This window comes from Eurosta solidaginis, chromosome 4, assembly GCF_040869045.1.
Source record: "Eurosta solidaginis isolate ZX-2024a chromosome 4, ASM4086904v1, whole genome shotgun sequence".
Taxonomy (NCBI): Eukaryota; Metazoa; Arthropoda; class Insecta; order Diptera; family Tephritidae; genus Eurosta; species Eurosta solidaginis.
The window spans coordinates 149,936,248-149,959,279 of record NC_090322.1 but is presented as its reverse complement, the minus strand read 5'-3'; the positions used below and the strand labels follow the sequence as shown (position 1 = coordinate 149,959,279).

Sequence of the window (23,032 nt, the reverse complement as noted above, 5' to 3'; positions counted from 1 at the left end):
TAAGTAGAAGAAAATGAAAAAGTTCTGCAGGGCGAAATAAAAAACCCTTAAAATCTTGGCAGGTATTACATATATAAATAAATTAGCGGTATCCAACAGATGATGTTCTGGGTCACACTGGTCCACATTTTTGTCGATATCTGGAAAACGCCTTCACACCACTCCTTTTTAAAACTCTCATTAATACCTTTAATTTGATACCTATATCGTACAAACTCATTCTAGAGTCACCCTTGGTCCACCTTTATGGCGATATCTCGAAAAGGCGTCCACCTATAGAACTTAGCCCCACGCCCTTTTAAAATACTCATTAACACCTTTCATTTGATACCCATATCGTACAAACATATTCTAAAGTCACCCCTGGTCCACCTTTATGGCGATATCTCGAAAAGGCGCCCCCCTATAGAACGAATGCCCACTCCCTTTTAAAAATACTCATTAGCACCTTTCATTTGATACCCATATCGTACATACAAAGTCTAGAGTCCCCCTGGTCCACCTTTATTGCGATACCTCGAAAAGGCGTCCACCTATAGAACTAAGGCCCACTCCCTTTTAGAATACTCATTAACTCCTTTCGTTTGATACCCATATTGCACAAACGAATTCTAGAGTCACCCCTGGCCCACCTTTATGGCGATATCTCGAAACGGCGTCCACCTATGGAACTAAGGATTACTCCCTTTTAAAATACTCATTAACACCTTTATTTTGATACCCATATTGTACAAACAAATTCTAGGGTCACCCCTGGTCCACCTTTATGGCGATATCTCGAAAATACGACCACCTATACAACAACCACCACTCCCTTTTAAAACTCTCATTATTACCTTTAATTTGATACCCATATCGTACAAACACATTCTAGAGTCACCCATGGTCCACCTTTATGGCGATATTTCGAAACGGCGTCCACCTATAGAACTAAGGCCCACTCCCTTTTAAAATACTCATTAACACCTTTCGTTTGATGTCCATATTGTACAAACAAATTCTAGGGACACCCCTGGTCCACCTTTATGGCGATATCTCGAAACGGCGTCCGCCTATGGAACTAAGGATTACTCACTTTTAAAATACTCATTAAAACCTTTCTTTTGATACCCATATTGTACAAACAAATTCTAGGGTCACCCCTGGTCCACCTTTATGGCGATATCTCGAAATGGCGTCCACCTATACAACAACCACCACTCCCTTTCAAAACCCTCTTTAATACCTTTAATTTGATACCCATATCGTACAAACACATTCTAGAGTCACCACTGGTCCACCTTTATGGCGATATTTCGAAACGGCGTCCACCTATAGAACTAAGGCCCACTCCCTTTTAAAATACTCATTAACACCTTTGGTTTGATACCCATTTTGTACAAACAAATTCTATGGTCACTCCTGGTCCACCTTTATGGCGATATCTCGAAAATACGGCCACCTATACAACAACCACCACTCCCTTTTAAAACTCTCATTAACACCTTTCATTTGATGCCCATATTGTACAAACAAATTCTAGGGTCACCCTTGGTCCACCTTTATGACGATATCTCGAAACGGCGTCCACCTATGGAACTAAGGATTACTCCCTTTTAAAATACTCATTAACACCTTTCATTTGATACCCATATCGTACAAACGCATTCTAGAGTCACCCCTGGCCCACCTTTATGGCGATATCTCGAAAAGACGACCACCTATACAACAACCACCACTCCCTTTCAAAACCCTCATTAATAGCTTTAATTTGATACCCATATCGTACAAACACATTCTAGAGTCACCACTGGTCCACCTTTATGGCGATATTTCGAAACGGCGTCCACCTATAGAACTAAGGCCCACTCCCTTTTAAAATACTCATTAACACCTTTCGTTTGATACCCATATTGTACAAACAAATTCTAGGGTCACCCCTGGTCCACCTTTATGGCGATATCTCGAAAATACGACCACCTATACAACAACCACCACTCCCTTTTAAAACTCTCAATAACACCTTTCATTTGATGCCCATATTGTACAAACAAATTCTAGGGTCACCACTGGTCCACCTTTATGGCGATATTTCGAAACGGCATCCACCTATAGAACTAAGGTCCACTCCCTTTTAAAATACTCATTAACACCATTCGTTTGATGCCCATATTGTACAAACAAATTCTAGGGTCACCCCTGGTCCACCTTTGTGGCGATATCTCGAAACGGCGTCCACCTATGGAACTAATTATTACTCCCTTTTAAAATACTCATTAACACCTTTCATTTGATACCCATATCGTACAAACGCATTCTAGAGTCACCCCTGGCCCACCTTTATGGCGATATCTCGAAAAGGCGACCACCTATACAAAAACCACCAGTCCCTTTCAAAACCCTCATTAATAGCTTTAATTTGATACCTATATCGTACAAACACATTATAGAGTCACCACTGGTCCACCTTTATGGCGATATTTCGAAACGGCATCCACCTATAGAACTAAGGCCCACTCCCTTTTAAAATACTCATTAACACCATTCGTTTGATGCCCATATTGTACAAACAAATTCTAGGGTCACCCCTGGTCCACCTTTGTGGCGATATCTCGAAACGGCGTCCACCTATGGAACTAAGGATTACTCCCTTTTAAAATACTCATTAACACCCTTCATTTGATACCCATAACGTACAAACGCATTCTAGAGTCAACCCTGGTCCACCTTTATGCCGATATCTCGAAAATACGACCACCTATACAGCAACCACCACTCCCTTTTAAAACTCTCATTAACACCTTTCATTTGATACCCATATCGTACAAACACATTCTAGAGTCACCACTGGTCCACCTTTATGGCGATATTTCGAAACAGCGTCCACCTATAGAACTAAGGCCCACTCCCTTTTAAAATACTCATTAACACCTTTCGTTTGATACCCATATTGTACAAACAAATTCTAGGGTCACCCCTGGTCCACCTTTATGGCGATATCTCGAAAATATGACCACCTATACAACAACCACCACTCCCTTTTAAAACTCTTATTAACACCTTTCATTTGATACCCATATCGTACAAACACATTCTAGAGTCACCCCTGGTCCACCTTTATGGCGATATCTCGAAAAGGCCACCACCTATACAACAACCACCACTCCCTTTCAAAACCCTCATTAATAGCTTTAATTTGATACCCATATCGTACAAACACATTCTACAGTCACCACTGGTCCACCTTTATGGCGATATTTCGAAACGGCATCCACCTATAGAACTAAGGCCCACTCCCTTTTAAAATACTCATTAACACCATTCGTTTGATGCCCATATTGTACAAACAAATTCTAGGGTCACCCCTTCCACCTTTGTGGCGATATCATGAAACGGCGTCCACCTATGGAACTAAGGATTACTCCCTTTTAAAATACTCATTAACACCTTTCATTTGATACCCATAACGTACAAACGCATTCTAGAGTCAACCCCGATCCACCTTTATGGCTATATCCCTAAATGGCGTCCACCTATAGAACTATGGCCCACTCCCTCATAAAATACTCTTTAATGCCTTTCATTTGATACACATGTCATACAAATACATTCCAGGGTTACCCTCGGTTCATTTTCCTACATGGTTATTTTCCCTTATGTTGCCACCATAGCTCTCAACTGAGTATGTAATGTTCGGTTACACCCGAACTTAACCTTCCTTACTTGTTTTTTTCGTTTTTTTTTGTTTTGGAACCGAGCCACGACCCGTTAGGACAATTCGAATTTACTGCGTAAAAATGCACGATTTTAAAGATGTATGAGGAGTTTTTCATTTCTGCGAAAGCGTACTAAGTGAGTAGCCATTAGATATGCAACTTTGAATGAAATATGTAGTCTCGCAGCTTTTTGATAAGCGATTTTGCATTTTAGGCGCCGCTTACTATAAATATTTTATTGCATTTCAAGTTGAAAAGGTGTATGATTTCAAAATTGCAAAGCTTTTACCAAATGCCTACCTACTAATTTATATACATATGTCATGTGAATGTATGCATGTATGCATATGGTTTAATTTTCGCACGCATTCCAAGTGTCAGAATAATTTCCGACATGCATTGCGCGATTAGCTGAACTACTGCATAAATTCTAATATTTTTTTCATACTTTTACTCTGAATGCATTTGTTTTCATATATATGTAAAATAATATAATTACATTAGGCAACAATGCTGACGGCATTTTTTATTGCTTTTAAGTCTTTCTCAAAGCTAACGGTATTTAACAAACCTACGTACTTTTCTTAGTTACTAAAATAATGGATAAGTAAACATTTTTTTACGTATTTCTTTTTTTAATTAGTAAATCTTTAACAAACTTATGCATTCCAGGTTGAACTGGCTGGTCGGTGAGGATCTCACATAGACTGAATGAGTCCATAGTCGTTATGCACACTAATTATCTGAACAAATCGATTAAAATAGTTGTAATAAAACATTGTTAATCATTTTTCGATTCATAACGCCTGTTAAATTCCGATTTGACAGATTAACATCTGGCAAAGGAGCAACAGCATCAATAAAACAAAACCTTCGGGGAGTCTCCTTACACGATAAACAAGAATGAGGTTGGATATCAACTTGAAAATTAACAAGTAAGGAAGTCTAAGTTCGGGTGAAACCGAATATTACATACCCAGCTGTACACTTGAAATTCTGTTGTTGTTTGTTTTGTGTGCTTAATAGTGTTACAAGGCTGCGCAATAATACATATGCATATGGTTATATTCTGAACTAATTTTTCTTCGAGTTATGGCTCCCGAAACATAGAAAATTGCTTATTCATAAAAAGGGCGGTGTCACGCCCATTTTTTTAAATTTGACGTTTTTCCTATATATTGTTATAAATCCACTTGGGAAATGAAATACCACTGATATAAAGTTTTTTTGCAAAGATATTATTATTTTATTCGTCCACGACCCTTTTAAAAATCTTTTATATAAAAGTGGGCGTGGTCCTTAACCGATTTCGTTAATTTTTCTTCAAAGCATTCCTTATAGTAAAGGCAACCTCTCTTTTGTTACAATAGTTTTAATGATTTTTGATTTATGATAAATAATATTTGTAAAATAGAATTTATCACAAATGGGCGGTGCCGCGCCGATTTTAAACAATTTTTTAAAATTTTTATCAAGAGTCAATATCAGTCCACACATCAAATTTCAAAATTCTAGGTGTATTATTTACTAAATGATCAGGTTTTTTGTGTTTTCCAAAAGGTTATATATATAAAAAGTGGGCGTGGTTACCATCCGATTTCGCCCATTTTCAATACCAATCTATTTTGGGTCCAGATAAGCTCGTGTACCAAATTTGGTAAAAATATCTCAATATTTACTCAAGTTATCTTGTTAACGGGCAGACGGACGGACGGACGGACATGGCTCAATCAAATTTTTGTTCGATACTGATTTTTTTGATATATGGAAGTCTATATCTATCTCGATTCCTTTATACCTGTACAACCAACCGTTATCCAATAAAAGTTATAATACCCTGTGTACAAGTACAGTTGGGTATAAAAATGTCTCATAGGTAAGAGAGTAATTAGAGAATTTTGTGATTCTAGAGAGGACTTCACTTTTCAATAGTCAGTCCAAAGTAACACTTGTTGGCATAGCTGACATTGTTTTTATATTCAGCGTGCTTTGCACACAGAGTATATTAACTTTGATTGCATAACGGTTGGTTGTACAGGTATAAAGTAATCGAGATAGATATAGACTTCCATATATCAAAACCATCAGTATCGAAAAAAAATTTTATTGAGCCATGTCCGTCCGTCCGTTAACACGATAACTTGAGTAAATATTGACATATGTTCACCAAATTTGGTACACGAGCTTTTCTGGACCCAGACAGAATACATTGGTATTGAAAATTAGTGAAATCGGATGATAACCAAGCCCACTTTTTATATATATAATATTTTGGAAAACACAAAAACCTGATTATTTAGTAAATAATACGCCTAGAATGTTGAAATTTGACATGTGGACTGATATTGAGACTCTTGATAAACATTTGAAAAAAAATTTTTAAATGGGCGTGGCACAGTTGTAATAAAATCCATTTTACAAATATTATTAATCATAAATCAAAAATCGTTAAACCTATCGTAGCAAAATTCGGCAGAGAGGTTGCCTTTACTATAAGGAATGCTTTGAAGAAAAATTAACGAAATCGGTTAAGGACCACGCCCACTTTTATATAAAAGATTTTTAAAAGGGTCGTGGACGAATAAAATAAGCTATATTTTTGCAAAAAATAGCTTTATATCAATGGTATTTGATTTTCCAAGTGTATTTATAACAGTAAATATTAAAAACTTCACCCCTTTTATGACTAAGAAATTTTCTATGTTTCGGGAGGTATAACTCGAAGAGCTAAACATTCAGAAAATTGCAAGTGAAAATTACAACTGAAGTTCAGTATTTTCAATTGAACTTCAATTATAATTTTTTAATCTTCAATTATAATTTTGTGAACTACAAGAAATTTTGAGCTTCAATTTTAATTTTTTTTAACTTCAATTACAATTTTCTGAGCTTAAATTGAATACTCTGAATTTCAGTTGCAATTTTCTGAAATTCAGTTGCAACTTTCTAGACTAAAACTGAAAAAGGGTGCAGTATTATTATTTCTTTAAACCATGCCATAAATGCGATATATTTTCCATATACATTTTTATGAGATTTTGCACTTAAAAAAAACAGCTAAAGTACTACTTCTTAATTTGCGGCAATTAAACACGTCCAAAAATGTCGGGAGGGATACCAAAAGAAGCGTTTTGAACTAAATAACAATCGCCCAAAGGATGATATTAAAAATTTTACTTCTATCAGGAGCTTTGTGTAAAAGTAGATACACAAACAAAAATGTATAGTTTTTCTATTATGGTTTAAAATTAATACAATGTAATTATTTTATGGCCTTAAATATTTGTTTTCAGACTCAAAATAAAAATGTATGGCTTTCGAGTGAAAACAATTTGTTAAATATCGGATGCCCTAGTTCATATGTTTGTAAGTGCTGCCAAGTAAAGAAGGTAAACTGTCCAAAATTTTCAACACAAAACCAAATCAACAGAGCCACCCTGTGGATCCGAAATTGTCCAAATAGATATTAGGATAACAACGTTATACCCCATCATCCCGTGGCAAAGAGCCTGAGCCAGATAAATAATTTTGCATGTAAATGAAACAACAACGATTTGAGCCAGATAAATCCAGATAGAAGCCTTGTTCAATTTGTGAGCCAGATAATTTCTTAATTACTTGTGTTTAGTTTGGCAACGCTGCCTTTAATAAACCTACTTTTTCAAAAATAGATGTCGCTGCTTAGTCTTTCGCCGTATGAGTTAAATGAAAAACAGCGGCGACATCTGCCTATCACATTTCCCATATGCGAAAATATTACGACATCTGCTTCTCAAGTCTCTCAATGATCCAGAGCATTCCCGTGAGAATTGAGCGCGAGCCGGAGCTGTAAAACTCACTGGATGACGGCAATTGTTGCATTTGCATGTTAAATTTTAATCGGTATCTGGATCAGGCTTCATTGGAACGTAACAATTACTGCATATATGATAGCTTTCACTTTACTTACTCGAATTTTCCACCACAAAACGTTTGGCATGTGACGCCCTCAAATACGAGTCTATTTGTTCCTTGTTTATAGACATATCCATTATATGGTTCATGAAGTGATTGTTCAGAACGTAAAAATTTTGCTAAGTGCTTTTGCTGCTCAGTTAAAGTCAATACACTTATACAACGCAAATATTTTTTGTCAACGAAAATTTTATGATCTGCAAATAGAAAAACAAATCAATTTATGCTTTGAAATACTTAACAGCAGCTATTTGGCTATCAATAAACATAAAGTACATAAATAAATATGCTAATCAAGTACTATTTTTTTATACCCAGCTGTATTTGTACAAAGTGGAGTAAAACTTTGATTGGATAAAGATTGGTTGTACAGGTATAAAGGAATCGAGTTAGATATAGACTTCCATATATCAAAATCATCAGAGGCGAAAAAAAAATTTATTGAGCCATGTCCGTCTGTCCTTCCGTCCACATGTCCGTCTGTCCGTCCGGTAACACGATAAATTTAGCAAATATTGAGATATCTTCACCAAATTCGGTATACGGGCTTATCTGAACCCAGAATAGATTGTTATTGGAAATGAAATCGGAGGATAAACACGCCCACTTTTTCAATATCAAAGTATCATAAAAATGAAAGAAAAAATGAGATAATTCAAAAGAATACCGTAAAGCTAATGAAATTTGGTAGGTGCATTGGTTTCATGAAAAAATAAATTCCAAAAAAGTTTGGAATATGGGCGTGGCACCCAGAAGAAGAAAATTTCTATGTTTAACAAGCTGTAAATAAAAAGCCGTTAAAGATATAAAATTGAAATTTGGTAGAGATACTATCCTTGCCAAATTGTATAGACTGAGTGAAGTTAATCAAAATCGGCTGAAGACTACTCCCACTTTTCCTAAAGGTCTAACCTTAACAAAGTTTGCAATAACTCTGTGATATTTAACTACATTTGACTGATATTCTACATCAGTAATGGTAAAGTTGAGCTAAGAACAAAACATGAACAAATTTTGAAAATGGGCGTGACCCGTCGGTTTTTTTTTTTTGTAGCTCTTTCCAAAAGGCTTTTAATTTTAATGCCATATGTTGGACAACAATTACCCAACCTGAACGAAATTTGGCATACAAATTTTATTCATAGCTACACCTGTTAAACCGCGTTTTTCTTCCTCAAGTTCATTAGTGCGAGGATCTGTATCCTTTTTGCTCTTTTTGAACGAAAATTAGTTCAGTATAAAACCATATGTATATATATTATTGCGCATCCTTATCTTATAACTTTAAACGAGCAATTCTTGTTTGTTTGTATAGCCGAACGATCTGGGGAACGGCTCAACCAATTTAAACGAAATTTGGCACAGAGATAACGTATCACCTTCTAAGACTTTCTACCTAGGTGTTGCCACTCAGAATGTTTCACAAGCTTGCCACCTATTCGAAATTAGAAAAAAATTGAATGAGATATGCCGAGATGGGTATCAAACGAAAGGTATTTCACTCCGCATTACAATAGGGACATTTTTGAGTAGGGTCCCCATTTAGGGTTGCCACCTATTCGAAATTTAAAACAAATTGCATGAGATATGCCGATATGGATATCAAACGAAAGGTATTTCACTCCATATTACAATAGGGACACTTTTGAGTAGGGTTGCCGTTTAGGGTTGTCACCTATTCGAAATTAAAAAAAAATTGCATGGGACATGCCGATATGGGTATCAAACGAAAGGTATTTCACTCCGCATTACAATAGGGATATTTTTGAGTAGCGTTGCCATTTGGAGTTGTCACCTATTCGAAATTAAAAAAAATTTGCATAAGATATGCCGATGTGGGTATCAAACGAAAGGTATTTCGCTCCGCATTACAATAGGAAGACTTTTGAGTAGGGTTGTCATTTAGGGTTGCCACCTATTCGTAATGAAAAAAAAATTGCATGAGATATGCCGATATGGGTATCAAACGAAAGGTATTTCACTCCGCCTTACAATAGGGATATTTTTGAGTAGGGTTGCCATTTAAGGTTGCCACCTATTCGAAATTTAAAAAAAGAAACCTTGCCAGCACAACGAAACGTTGCCGAGCAGAGCTCGGTCGCCCAGACACTAACACTATTTATTAACCCCACAAAGCAAACAACAACAGCGTTTCAAGTGCACAGCCTGGTATGTAATGTTCGGTTTCACCCGAACTTAGACTTTCTTACTTATTTTTTTTTTTTTAGTTTATTTACAAAGAATTTAGCAGCATTCTTCATGCGCGCTTCAAAAATGAAAACAATTTTTTGCGCATAATCAAACGAATAAATTTTTTTGTTTTTCTCTCTCGTCGCCAAAATCAGAATGGCCAAATTGTATTTAGTTATTCAAGTAATAATACTAATTTGTTTTCGAACACAGTGAGAAAAACGCTGTATCAATTATAATTTAAGCGGATGTCAATTATTTTTTTTTGGTTCTTTTCTTTTTTACTTTAATATCAATGATTCGCCGTAGTGAGCACGCTATCCACGTGCTAATGATTGTCACATTAATCTTTTTATCATGCGGCAAATTTTATTATTTATAAACTATAGCAAAAATGTATTGTGATTGCAGAATACATATTAAATAATTATCTGCTTAAGTTCAAATCCCTCGTTTGCTTTTTGCGAAAAATAAATTGGCTTTTTGGCAAAATAATTTGGTTGCGCATTTAATTTGAGCTTTTATAGATAATTTCGCAAATAGTTAAATAGGTATGTGTAGAAATATTATATATATGCCTGGTTATGGCGCCCTGAGGTATGCAATAGCGTTTTTTAATAGGAGACATTTTTGTCCATTGTGAGTGTCGGGTGGCGGCACATTCGTTCAGTAAGATTACTTCCTAGTCGTCCTCAACAAAGTACTTGTTTTCTTTGATGAACATAAGTAGAAGTGAATGATCCAGCTTTCCAAACTCTGCTATCGAAAAACCGTGCGCCCAGAAATATGAGCCGTCTTGTTTGCACATCCTGGACATCGGTAGAGAAAGCGATGAATGTACACCTCTTCCTCTTCACCTTAACTGCTTCTGCAAAGGGAGCTTGTAAATATGCGCCACCGTAGGAGCATTGGTGCAATGACCTGTGATGAAACCCTTAAGTACTCTCACTGCAGATTTGTTTAACTTGAAAAAGAAGCTAGGGGCTTGGCTATAGCCATAAGGACCCTGAGGGGTCGCTGCACTGCTAACTGGCGGTCAATCGGTCACACCATGAGAATTTAAATGGTTTTCCACCTGGTTCCCCTCTTACTCTGTTTCCAGAAGCGGATTCCGATAAAAATACTTTCTTAGTCGAAGCATCATCTTTCATAAACATAACATGGCCTAGCCAACGTAGCCGATTAGTTTTAATTCGCTGGACAGCTCATCATTAACTCTTCTTCGGTACTTACCGTCGCCAACGCGTAGATGTCCGTAGATTTCGAAAAACTTTTCTCTTGAACACTCCTAGACCCGTCTCATCTGATGTTGTCATGGTTCATGCCTCAATACAATAAGTCACTTGTAGAGCATGATTTTCGTTTGCCGAGAGAGGACTTTACTTTTCTACTGCCCCCTAGTCCAAAGCAGCATTTATTGGCAAGAGTTATTCCTTGCTGGGTTTCCGAGCTGATATTGTCGTTTGTGTTAATGTTGGTTTCGCAAATAAACGAAGTCTTTTACTATTTCGAAATTATGGCGGCCAATAGCGTGGTTGCCAAGGCGCAAATGCGCTGACTCTTTGCTCGATGAAAGCAGTACTTCGTTTTGTCCTCATTAACCATCAAGCCCATCTTTTCCGCTTCTTATTCCAGTTTGGAGTAAGCAGAACTTACGGCACTGGTGTTCAGCCCGATGAATTTGCACGCTTTTATAGAATATTGTACCAGGGCGGTTAAGTTCTGCAGCGTCAAAGCTCATTTTGTACAGCCGTGTAATTTTTGCGGGGAAACAAAGTCCGTTTGCCTAGTTTCATATTCCTCGGTTCTCTTTAGGAGATAACCCAGCGGTATTCGGACGGAGCTGTCCGCTTCGCTTATGTCCATTTCAGAGCCATTCCTAGCCATCGCATCTGCAAATTCATTACCTTTGCGCTGTGCCCCGTTACCCAGCAAAGGGAGACATTTAGGTACCTTATGGACGCCAGCTAGGCTCAACACTTCCACACGATATCCGTGGCCTGGCTGTCGTAATAAGTAGACCGTTATATTACTGTCTGGGACCATACTATTTTGAGGCAGACTGTCTGCTCTCACTGACGCATAGACCTAAGCCTGCAAGACACCGCGTGAGTCGGAAATCGATATGACTGATATACCTACAGATGAGCACATTCTAGCTCCAGTTCACTTTTCTATTTTCAAGCCGTTTGTGTAGATTTTAACGCCCCTACCGCTGTCGAGTCCTTTCTTACATTACACTCTTGAAGGATATGTTACGTTCTGTACCTGGAAGTCAAAACTCGCCGTGATAAGATTGATGTCGGACGTTCGATCAGTTGTGATTCCATTTAGTTGTTCCCTTGCCATGTTATCTAATATCATCGCGTGCCCGATTTCCGCCTGACATACCGAGGCATGCTTACCTTTGCACCCTCACTACCCTATGTTGATTGCTCTAACGCCTTCCGCCAGACAAGAGCTCCATACGTTAGTATCGGTATTTAGTGTACTGCCAGAACTTTCTTTGATCTCACTTCAAGGTTACTTTTCATGTGTCATGTCGAAATATTTGTCTTTATACGAGAGACTTATTGTTTTGCCGGTCAGCCTAGGTAAGTTAAAGGTCGGATTTTTGTTTTACTTGTGAACAAGATAAGTTCCCTTCCTTGTAGGGTCTTATCCCAGCCTATTTCCCCTATCCATTGTGAAACTCCGCAAAGTGCCATGTCCCCATCGATTCTTCTGCCCTAAAGACTTCAAGAATTTCATTACTACCATTATCCAAAGATGAGGCGATAGCACGCCGCCCTGAGGTGTGGAATAAACTGAACTATTTTTGGCACGTATGCTATCTACAAGGCCAGTTCTGGCTGCCGACGCGATTTGAAAAATAAAACAATGCTGATTCCGAGACTGTTTATTGATGGTGCTCTCAACTCCGATTAGTTAAAATTGTTTATAAGTTAATTTTATTCGTTTTCATATGTATGGCCTAGCGGATAGAGCGCTTAACACAGGAAGGCCAAGATTAGGCAAACCCTTAATCGATGGTGCTATGCGCTTTGCATATTAGATGATTTGCTACCAGGGAGCATATGCGACTCTTTTTTAATGTTATGGCTTAAAAGGTTCAATGTGGTCATATTAAATCTTTCCCGAGGTGGTCGGGCTTGTACCTTAGTGGCTCTTGTTCCCGCAACGTACCGGATATATTAGAGAGTAAGATTGTCCACCCACAGTACAGGGCAGTAGTCCCGTGCTTGGGAGAGGAGCGAGCACCTGACATGGGCCTGCGATGCAGTAAGGACAGATAAAATGCAGTTCGCGAAAATGTCTCTATTTCTCAGTCGGCATGAGGAAGAACACGCTTCTGGCCGAGTTAAAAGGGTTGGAGCTTCCGGTGTGGAACAAAAGCACAAGCAATTGCAATGTTGGATATGTCTACCTTAAGTTAGACCTTAATTTGTATGTATGCTTATTCGCAAAAGCTTTGCTTTAATTAACAAGGGAAATTCCGCATATGGGAATGCAATTATTCACAAACGTTCCTGGTGCTTGGTTGGAGTAATCAATTTCACATAAGTAGTTTTGAAGTAATTGAAAATATGTTTCCATTTCCAGTTGTAAAAAAAAATATTTAACACTTGTTTTTGTTTTAAAGAGATGTCTCTGCTCCTACAGAAATTCCGTACGAAAATTTCATAAATTTTGTATGTGTTTTTTTATACCCAATGTGTACTTATCTCATGTATCATTTATATGTATCATAACTTTAATTGGATAACAGTAGTATGTAATGGCAAAAAAATAATCGAGATAGGTATATATACCTTACATCAAAATTATTGAGAAATATTTTGATTAAGCCATATGCGCCCATCTGCCTGTTAACAGGTTAATTTGAGTAAAAATTTAGATATTTTTACGAAACTTGATACACTCGCTTACCTGGACTAGGAATAGATCACTGTCCAAAATGAGTGATAACCACGCCCACTCTTTTGATATCGAAAATTTCGAAATTTGGAAAAAATGCGATAATTCATTACCGAATATAGATAACGTGATGGAACTTCATATATGGGTTAACTTTATGACAGAAAATGAAAGTTTGAAAAGGGGCGTGGCATTTAGGACAAGAAAATTTTAAAGTCTTTTTAGCCATAAATCCTGAGCAGTTGAAGATGTCAGGCTGAAATTTGGTAAGGGGGTTGTCCCTGGCATTATATATTTCCTTTATGAAAATTAACCAAATCGGTTGGCCACCACACCCACCTAGGAAGTTGGCTTAAACTTTTAACCATTTAATTTTTTGACACGCAAATATATTATCATTATAGATAAGTTACTGCAAAGTACAAAAAATGCAAAAAACAAAAAAATGTAAATGATCCAAGTTTGCTGCTATTAATATGAAATCCGAAAAAAATGGGACCGAGCTTGACGAAATTCATTAAGAACATTGTATCAAGGACAGTTCTTAACAAATTTCGCCAAGCTCGGTCGCATTTTCTTCGATTTTCATATGAGAGCATACGTTGGGTATATAATGCTCGAACTTAGGGTTCTTTACTTGTTAAATCACAAATTGATAGTTTTGAAAGTCGGATATACATTTTTTTTCGATTATCAGCAAAAAGTTGTAAATAAATTTTTTTATTTAGTCACATTTTCATTTCATTTCATCAAAGATCTAAATTAATTTTACCAATTGATCAAAAAGTTACACATAATCAAGATGTTGACATTTAGAAATTGTTTTTTCTTTTTTAAAAAGTGGGATTTGAATTTTTTTATGTTTAGACACTTTTACAGATTCTGGATAGTAGAAAAAATTGGATTTGCATTTGAGGTGCTTTCAAGCACACCGCGTAAGTTTTTTAACACATATAATTGATTTTTTTTCAAAAAGAGTCCGATAAAACATTTAATTGAAATATTAAAAAAATTACACATATTCTTTAAAGTAAAATAAAAAAATACAGTGAGAGAAATTTACATATAAAAATAGTTGAGGTACAAAGTGATATTTTTTTTTATTTTAAACTTACTACAAACTTATTTACTTGTATTTATTTATTTATTTAAGCCAATTAAAAAAGAATCTTATAGGCTAATTATAAAAGTGTAAAGTAGTTAAAAATGTTAATATAAATTACCTTACTTATAAAAAGTATTTAAAATTCTCAGAAAGCCATCTTTCGAACAAGAAAAATCTATCTCACAAAATTTAGAAATTCTATTGAACTCAATTAAGGCTCTAATAATTGGAGCATTCCGCTCATAAAGAGCCCTAAGAACACCAATATAAAAAACTCAGAAGCACGAAGAGCTCTAGCCGGTATATTAATGAAAATCCTCTCCAGGAGCACAGGGCAATCAACAACCCCACGTAACAAATCGAAAACGAACGACAGCGATAAAATTGTCCTCCTGTCCTGCATTAATTTGAGGTTAATCAATAAGCAACGAGCTTTATAAGTCGGGATAGGATCCGAGAAGCGTAGACTGCGTAATGCAAAGTGTACGAATACTTTTTGGATTCGTTCAATTCTTGCAACATGACAGGATAATAATACGGAGACCAAATGAAACAAGCGTACTCAAGTTTGAATCGCACAAACGCGGAATATAAAAGCTTTAGCGTATACGGGTCCCTGAAATCCAAGCTATGACGCTTAAAAAAAGCTAGCATGGCATACGACTTAGCAATGCACACATTAATATGACTTGTAAACGAAAACTTCGAGTCAAATATTACTCCCAAGTCCTTAATTTCATTAACCCGCAACAGGGGCGAGTTTGATATTTGATACACGGTATCAATCAAGTTGACACGCTTCGAAAAAGTTATTTGAAAGCACTTTTTAGGTTAAGTGATAACCGATTATTATTACACCAGTTACTAAGTTTATCCAAAGCTTCTTGCAACAATACCGCATCATGAAGGCTATGAATAGGCAAGTATATCTTAATAACTTCCCTGTCCCCATACAAAGCGCTTTGAGAATTACCCACGCCCATTATTTTTTTGTGTTGCTTAATTGAATAATATGAATATATATTATAAAATATTATTTTTATAAATAATTTGACATATATTTACCTTATTTTGGCTATTTTTTTTGGTGAATCAAATGTGACTCCTGAATGTAGCAAAAACAATTTTGTTTACAACGTTCAATGAGTCACATGTGAATATATATGACCATAAGAAATAATTTAAGTTTTCGAATCACAATAACAGTAAATTGATATATAAATGTCAAAAGCGTGTATTAGTGTGCTTTTTTGTTTAATTGAAGTTAGAAGTATATACAAAAATTGAAGAAAATGAGAAAAAGGTATCAGAAAAAAAACTTTCGAAATTTTCTTTCATTTTCCTAAAGTTTAGGTCTTTTGATATATGCTTACATAGAATTCACAAATATAGAACGTCACATTCATTCAAGAAAGCAACGAGGAAGCAACGAATGGATGAGACCTAACACCATCAACTACAACCATGCAACGACGATTAGATAAGTAGGATTCAATCCAACTCAAAAATACTGAGAGAAAGCCCAAACAGGCTAACTTTTTAATCAAAATAACATGGGAGACCCGATCGAATGCCTTGGAAAAGTCAGTATATACAGCGTCAACCTGATATCCTGCCTGAAAAGCTGCGAGTCAGTCATCCGAGATATAGTCAAATTAGACACAGTTGAGCGTCCTGGAAATAATCCACACACAAAATTCTTAACACAGAAACGTAATTTATCTTGCTTGATACATTCAAATAGCTTGGTGGAAAGTTTTGAAATAGGCCTATAATTAGTAATATAATTTTTATTGCCGCTCTTGAAAATAGGTATAATGAACGCTAATTTCCACGCATCAATAAAAGTACCTGTAGATAACGAATTATTAAAAATTAAAAACAGTGGATAGACTAGGGAATCACATTGTTTAAACAAAATTGCAGACAAACCATCGATATCAGTACTCGTCGACATCTTAAGCCGAATAAGCCCATTAAAAACATCTTCCTTAGACAGTACTACATTACCGAAGTCAATAGAAGCCTGAATATTAAAAGTAATAATATCATGATTGTCAGAATCAGAAGTGAAATTGTTCATAAAGTATTTAACAAAGAGATTTGCAGCATCCTCCGAAGTATCGACAGCTTTTTCAGCAAGAAAAAGAGAGGACGGAATATTCGAAACTGATTTCTTCGAGTTGACAAAGTTCCAAAATGATTTTGGGTTAGATTTAAGGTTTTCTTCAAAATTTAAAATATAATTTCTGTGTAAGAATGTATCCAGACACGCGAATTTATGCCGTTTTAAATTTATTTTTTGCTTATTTTTTCAGTTTAGAACAAAGCTCTATTATTTTTATTTCATTGTAATTAAAAAAAAAAAATTACTTGGCTTAATACCCACAAAGTTTACTAAAAACTTTAAACACTTACACCAAAGTTACACAAAATTTTAATGCCTTTTTAAATTTCTTTATAATTTGTCCTTATTAATAAGAATTAAAAAATATTTATGTTTCAAACTTGAACCGTTAAATACAACTGTTACCGTTGAATAACTGCGATCGACTAATTTTGCGCGCCACTTTAAAAACCAAGCTAACTTCGAATTCGCACACACAGTTAAATATGTAATCACCACATACGACTACCGAACATACATATGTACATATATACATACATACGTAACAACAGTTGTGCAAATTCAAAATTGGTGCAGTACGACTTAAGCTTTATGTTTGAGTCTAATGTTTTCTTTCTTTTTTTTCTTATACGTACCGGAATATTTTTGATGATACTTGCATGTCTTGAGATCAATCTATATATGTATGTATACTTGTACGTACATTTAAATTTACATCGATAACATCAATCAAAATATTTTTATATTCATAAGTAGATCAGATTTACTATTTCTTTACGAATCACATCGCATATTTTTCCTTCATTTCCTTAACGCTTTTACTCACTCGTGTAATGCGATTTTTTTAATCTTATATGATAAGCTTATTCATATGTGCAATCCTTGACTGTTGTTACTATCACTAGAACTATCAGTTTTATTTCTCCTCCAGCTTTGTCTAAAAAGCCGACTTGAATGACTTACTACTTACTAACATACGAATACTAAATACAAACACTTACAAGTACATAAAAGAACGAGTTGTAAATGAAAATTAAACGAAAGTCGGTACCGCATATCGGTTGCTCAATTAGAAATATTTTTTGATTGCTATTACGAGAATTCCATGGAAAATCGCAAATTTTTCCCTATTTTCGAATTGTTCTCCTTTATAATTTCCAATACTAATATATTTTGAATATTTTACACCTCAACGTCACGAGGAATTCAAAATTAGTATTCACTTAAAAAATAAACAGGCGTGAGTACCAAGTACACATGAAGTTCAATGTGAAAACATCATGTTTTACGATCACGTATGGAAAAACTATTTCATTCAAGCGAGGAATATGAATGCATTAACTTTTCTTAAAAGTGATAATAGATTATGAATCTAATCTGATTCACCATGTCAGAGCTATTGCGATTTAAAAAAAAAATTGATTTTGATCACGGTTCGTACATTCGTACATATAACACCAATCTGGTCCAGGTAAACGTCTGGGAAACTAACTTTTTTTATTTGACTAGAGCTCCTCCATGTATTGAAGTCGAAGCCCAACAGAGGTAACTTTATCAGAAAACAAAAGTATCGGGCTTTTTGAAAAAAAAAACTTCGTCTGCTGCTTACCGGGAGCAAAGATACCGACTAGTTCTTGTTTCATTATTTGTTATTGAAAGCGAATTAATATCGTCGAGTTTTCGATTTATTTTCAGCTCGCTGTCGATTTATAAACAGATTTTCATAGTCTTATTGGTTTCTTATGGCTCTTTATCGATTACATGTGTTATTGATTTTATATTGACGTTTTATCGGTATCTGTAAAAAAAAATAATAACATCCGATAAGAACTCGATAAAATTTCTATAAAACATCGATATTTACCATAAAAATCGACAACTTTTCAATAACAAAACTATATATTTCTGATAGTAAAATCGATAACAAATGTGTAAGTTTCCGAAAACAAATTTGATATTCTTTCTAATTACATATCGAAAACTTTTCCGTAAACAATCGATAACTTTTTGATAACAAATCGATAACAGTCGGATAAGATATTACCAACACTATGATAGCAGCTAGATAACATTTCAACAATTTTTCGTTCGTTCGATTGACGAACGATTTGATTTAATATAATTTAATTTAATTTAAATTAATGTAATTTATTTTAATTTAATTTAATTTAATTTATACTAATTTTATTTGATTTGGTTTAATTTAATTTAATTTTATTTTATTTAATATAATTTAATTTAATTTAATTTAATTTTGTTAAATTTTGAATATTATTTCGTCCAACTCACTGCAACCACAAAATCTGGTCAATATTTGCTGTCCCGTACAAACGCATTACTTTGTATTTTTCATACATACAAATATTTCAAAGGCTGATTTTTATTTACACATATACCACACAATATGAATGCATTAAATATATGTCTGAATAAGTTATATTTGGCCTTAAATTAAGGTAGAAGATTTTAAAAATGCATATGATTTGTGCCGTACCAATCGTGGAATGCTCCATTATCTGTAAGTATGTATTTGTAAGTACCTTATGTAGGTGTGTGTGAGTTCCGTTGCGAAATTATTTAATTATTAAGTAAGAGGAAATTTAAATGGTCGCTGATCAAGCGCATCCAAGTCATATAACATATATCTTATGAAGGTAGTTAAACTCAACAATTATCTTTCTAAACTAAGCTAAATTCATTTTTCTTTGATAAGTGCGCAAGCGTGCTTTCTTAATTATAGTTGACTAAGTAGTTTATATAAAACCTATAGGTACAAAGTAATTGAGTGCTGCTTATCAAATGTAATTGAGCCTACATAGTTGTGCTTAGCACAAAATCTATTGGGACCTTATTCGCATAACGGTTATTAATAACGGCATGCGAACGTCTACTAGCTATAAAATGTATCAGCATCTAAACGAAACTGATAGTGCAATGCCCGTCTGTCCTTTTGCTTTTTCGTAAGCTAACTTGAGCTACAAGTAAGCAAATATGTGCTTGCGCTAAAGCGAATAAAATATACCCACTTGTACGTCTTGGCATTTGCTTTTAGTGAAAAAAATTAAATGAGAACTAAAGAGAAAAATGACGTTATGTATAAGGCTTGTAGCACGTAACAAATAATTATTACACAATGAATTATTAAAAGCCATAAGAGGTGGCTGCCGTGATGTGGTGGTAGCGTGCTCCGCCTACCACACCGAAGATCCTGCTAACGCCCCGGGCAAGGCTTAACCAAAGTTATAGAAAAAAGTTGTTTCAATTAGAAGAAAGTTTTTCTAAGCTGGGTCTACCCTTGGCAGTGATTTGCCAAGCACTCTGAGTGAATTTCGGCCATGAAAATCTTCTCAGTGAAAACTCATCCGCCTTGCAGATGCTGCTCGGAGTTGGCATGAAACATTCTGGGGCTATCGCGCCTTACATTTTATTAAACGGTTTTATTTAGCTTGACTCTGTGTAGCGTTATTTACGAACTTTGTAATTGAAATTAAAGTAAATTTCCGATAAGCTACGAGCTTGGAATATAGTTCTGAGCCCGATTACAATGCAATAAAAATAAAAGAAAATCTCCGCTAGGTGGCGCAAGGATCGAGATATTCAAAAAATTCGTATTTGTGGTCCGAATTGGCTCATATTTGGAAGTTGGCGCAAGAATCGATATCGATTTGGCTCATTGAACAAATATTGCATACAGTCCGGTAGAAGTGACATCAAAATACTTTGGATCACATAAGTTCAAATTTTGTAAGTAAATAAAATAATTTAAACAAAAATTTTAAGTTAAACGTTTTTATTGAAAACAATACTTACATAAAGTAATAATAATACTAAAAGCTAGAAAATAATTAGGTAGGTCCTGGGTACTAGCCATCACACTTCTCACCAATCTAGGGCGTTGATAAAAAACAAAAATAAAAGCGCTGTTCCGTTGCGATTCTTATTTGTCTAATGTTTATACTATTCTGCAACTCCGTGGCAATTTCTGCAGCATTTTTAAATGTGCTCAGGAGAGCTACCTTAATGATATCACTATCACCGCATTCAGTGGCCTTTCGTGCTCATCCGCTTCCAGAAGGAGTGGATAAAGTGACCGATTCCATATTTTTGATTCAGAATGGCCATGTACAGCGCCTACACTATTTATATTTCGGTTTGTAGACAATTAAGTAATTTCCTTAAGGATAACACTATGAGTTTTGTGAAAACTGCCATCATTTTTAGGGACTTACTAATTTTCCCATCCTAACATATCACTCAATTAGCTGAGGTATTATCAATGTTCAGCACAATGACTAAAAACTTTCATTGCTGTAAGAGGGGACAAGTTTTCGTTGGTCTGTTTTTTTTTTTTTTTTGTTGACCGTAAGTGTAGGTTTTATTTATCAGGTAGCCAGTTTAACTTTAGGCAACGTTTTTTTTTTTATAATTATTTTGAAGATATTATTTTCATCGTTTATACAAATATACCAAATCATTTATTAATCAAAAGATTTAGATCTATATTAATTTCGTTGTTTTTTCTTTAAACTTATTTTGCTTGTTCTTTTGCCCACTGTGAAGAGATATCTCCTTGATTAAGGCCCGGTTTTTCAGTAGTTGGTTAAGCTAGGCTTAAACTGAGTTTGCTTAAATTCTAGTCAAATTTAAACTACAGTTAAACTATTGAGCAGTTTTTCAGTCACAGTTTAAGGCCACCTTTGGGGTATGCTTCTTTGTGCGCCAACATTGGTTTTTTTATTATCTTGATAATGTGTAGATACCGAACAGCTGAATTTTGTTTACCCAACAAATATGGGAAAAAAACTGCAGCGAAATATATATCTAGTTCCGGGAGTGATATCCAACATCATTTTTTAATTATTCTTAAACCAGATAGTTCTCGAGTTGATATCCAACTTCATTCTCCAATCACTATCCAACCTTTGTAAAATTAAGAGTTTTCGAGTTGTTCTCCCACGTCATTAATATTTTCCACTTATTATCCAACTTTCGAGAGATTTTGAGAAATGTACAGTTCTCAAATGAATATTCAACACATTTCTCTATCCTACGCTGGATATCGAGTTGAGGTGGAGTTGAAAAAAAATCTCCAAGGTGATACCACCAAAACCAACAGCTGTTTATTTTCACAAATAAAAACCTGGTTGAAAGCAGTAATGAAGTACGATTAATCAAAAATAAATTATATATATTTTATTTAATAAATAATGTAGTATGGAATTTTACATTTGAGTCTAGGTTGAATATAACAAGTTGTTAATTAAATTTTTTCACCTTAAGCAATAGCCTTTTTTGCTTTATAAAAAAAATCCTCTTTATCTGAGTACGCTATGATTCTCAAGTTGAGCCACTGTTTCGAAACAACTCTTGAGATTTTAGAAGTATACCTAGTTATAAACATGAGCTCTAATGGTAATTTAGCCCAAATGCTTGTTGGGTATATTCGACGCCAATTCGAACGAACGCAAATAACTGCTAGGTTAACTAGAGTTTAACCCTGTCAAATCGGTCGCTTAAACTCAGCTTAAACATCAGTTAAAGTAGACTGAAAAACTGCAGAATCAGTTTAAGCGTAGCTTAACTGACAAACTGAGTTGAACTTGCACTGAAAAATCGGGCCTAAGCGATCGCTTTTTCCCACTCATGCACAGAACATTGCCCCTATTATGAGCATTTTTCGATCTTCGCTGGCTATCGAACATCGAAAATCGAATTAAAAATTGGTATTATGACATCTAATCTCTGTCGAAATTTTCGTTCTGTATCTAATTTTGGAGCGAATAGAAATTTGTTGTCGACGCTGTATCGAAATAGAAGAAAATTGTTTGAAATATAAGTTTTTTGTGTTTATCTTCTACTTTTTTGCTACGTAATAGTAATTTCGAACTATTTGTATTAATCGTATATAGTGTAGGATGCTTTATTTTTATTAAAATTAATATCCACACAAAAATTATTTAAAAGAAAATGTTATAATTTCATGATGCAAAATTGAATAATTATGAAAATTTTTGAAAATAGTAAAATCAATATTGAAAATTA

General features: G+C 35.0%; 1 protein-coding gene across 5 annotated transcripts in view; it reads right to left on the bottom strand.

Annotated features, from left to right (window-relative positions):
- Nucleotides 1-23,032, bottom strand: part of LOC137250495 (uncharacterized) — a 150,352-nt gene that overhangs the window by 90,721 nt on the left and 36,599 nt on the right. For 2 of the 5 annotated variants that reach the window (XM_067783385.1, XM_067783389.1), the window contains exon 2: nt 7,645-7,846. In XM_067783385.1, the coding sequence (XP_067639486.1) occupies nt 7,645-7,738 (94 nt within the window). In that variant the 5' untranslated portion in view covers nt 7,739-7,846. Of the gene's footprint in view, nt 1-7,644; nt 7,847-17,280; nt 17,429-17,625; nt 17,884-20,800; nt 21,543-23,032 lie in introns of those variants that run through there. The other 3 variants (XM_067783387.1, XM_067783388.1, XM_067783384.1) reach the window with 3 other exon arrangements.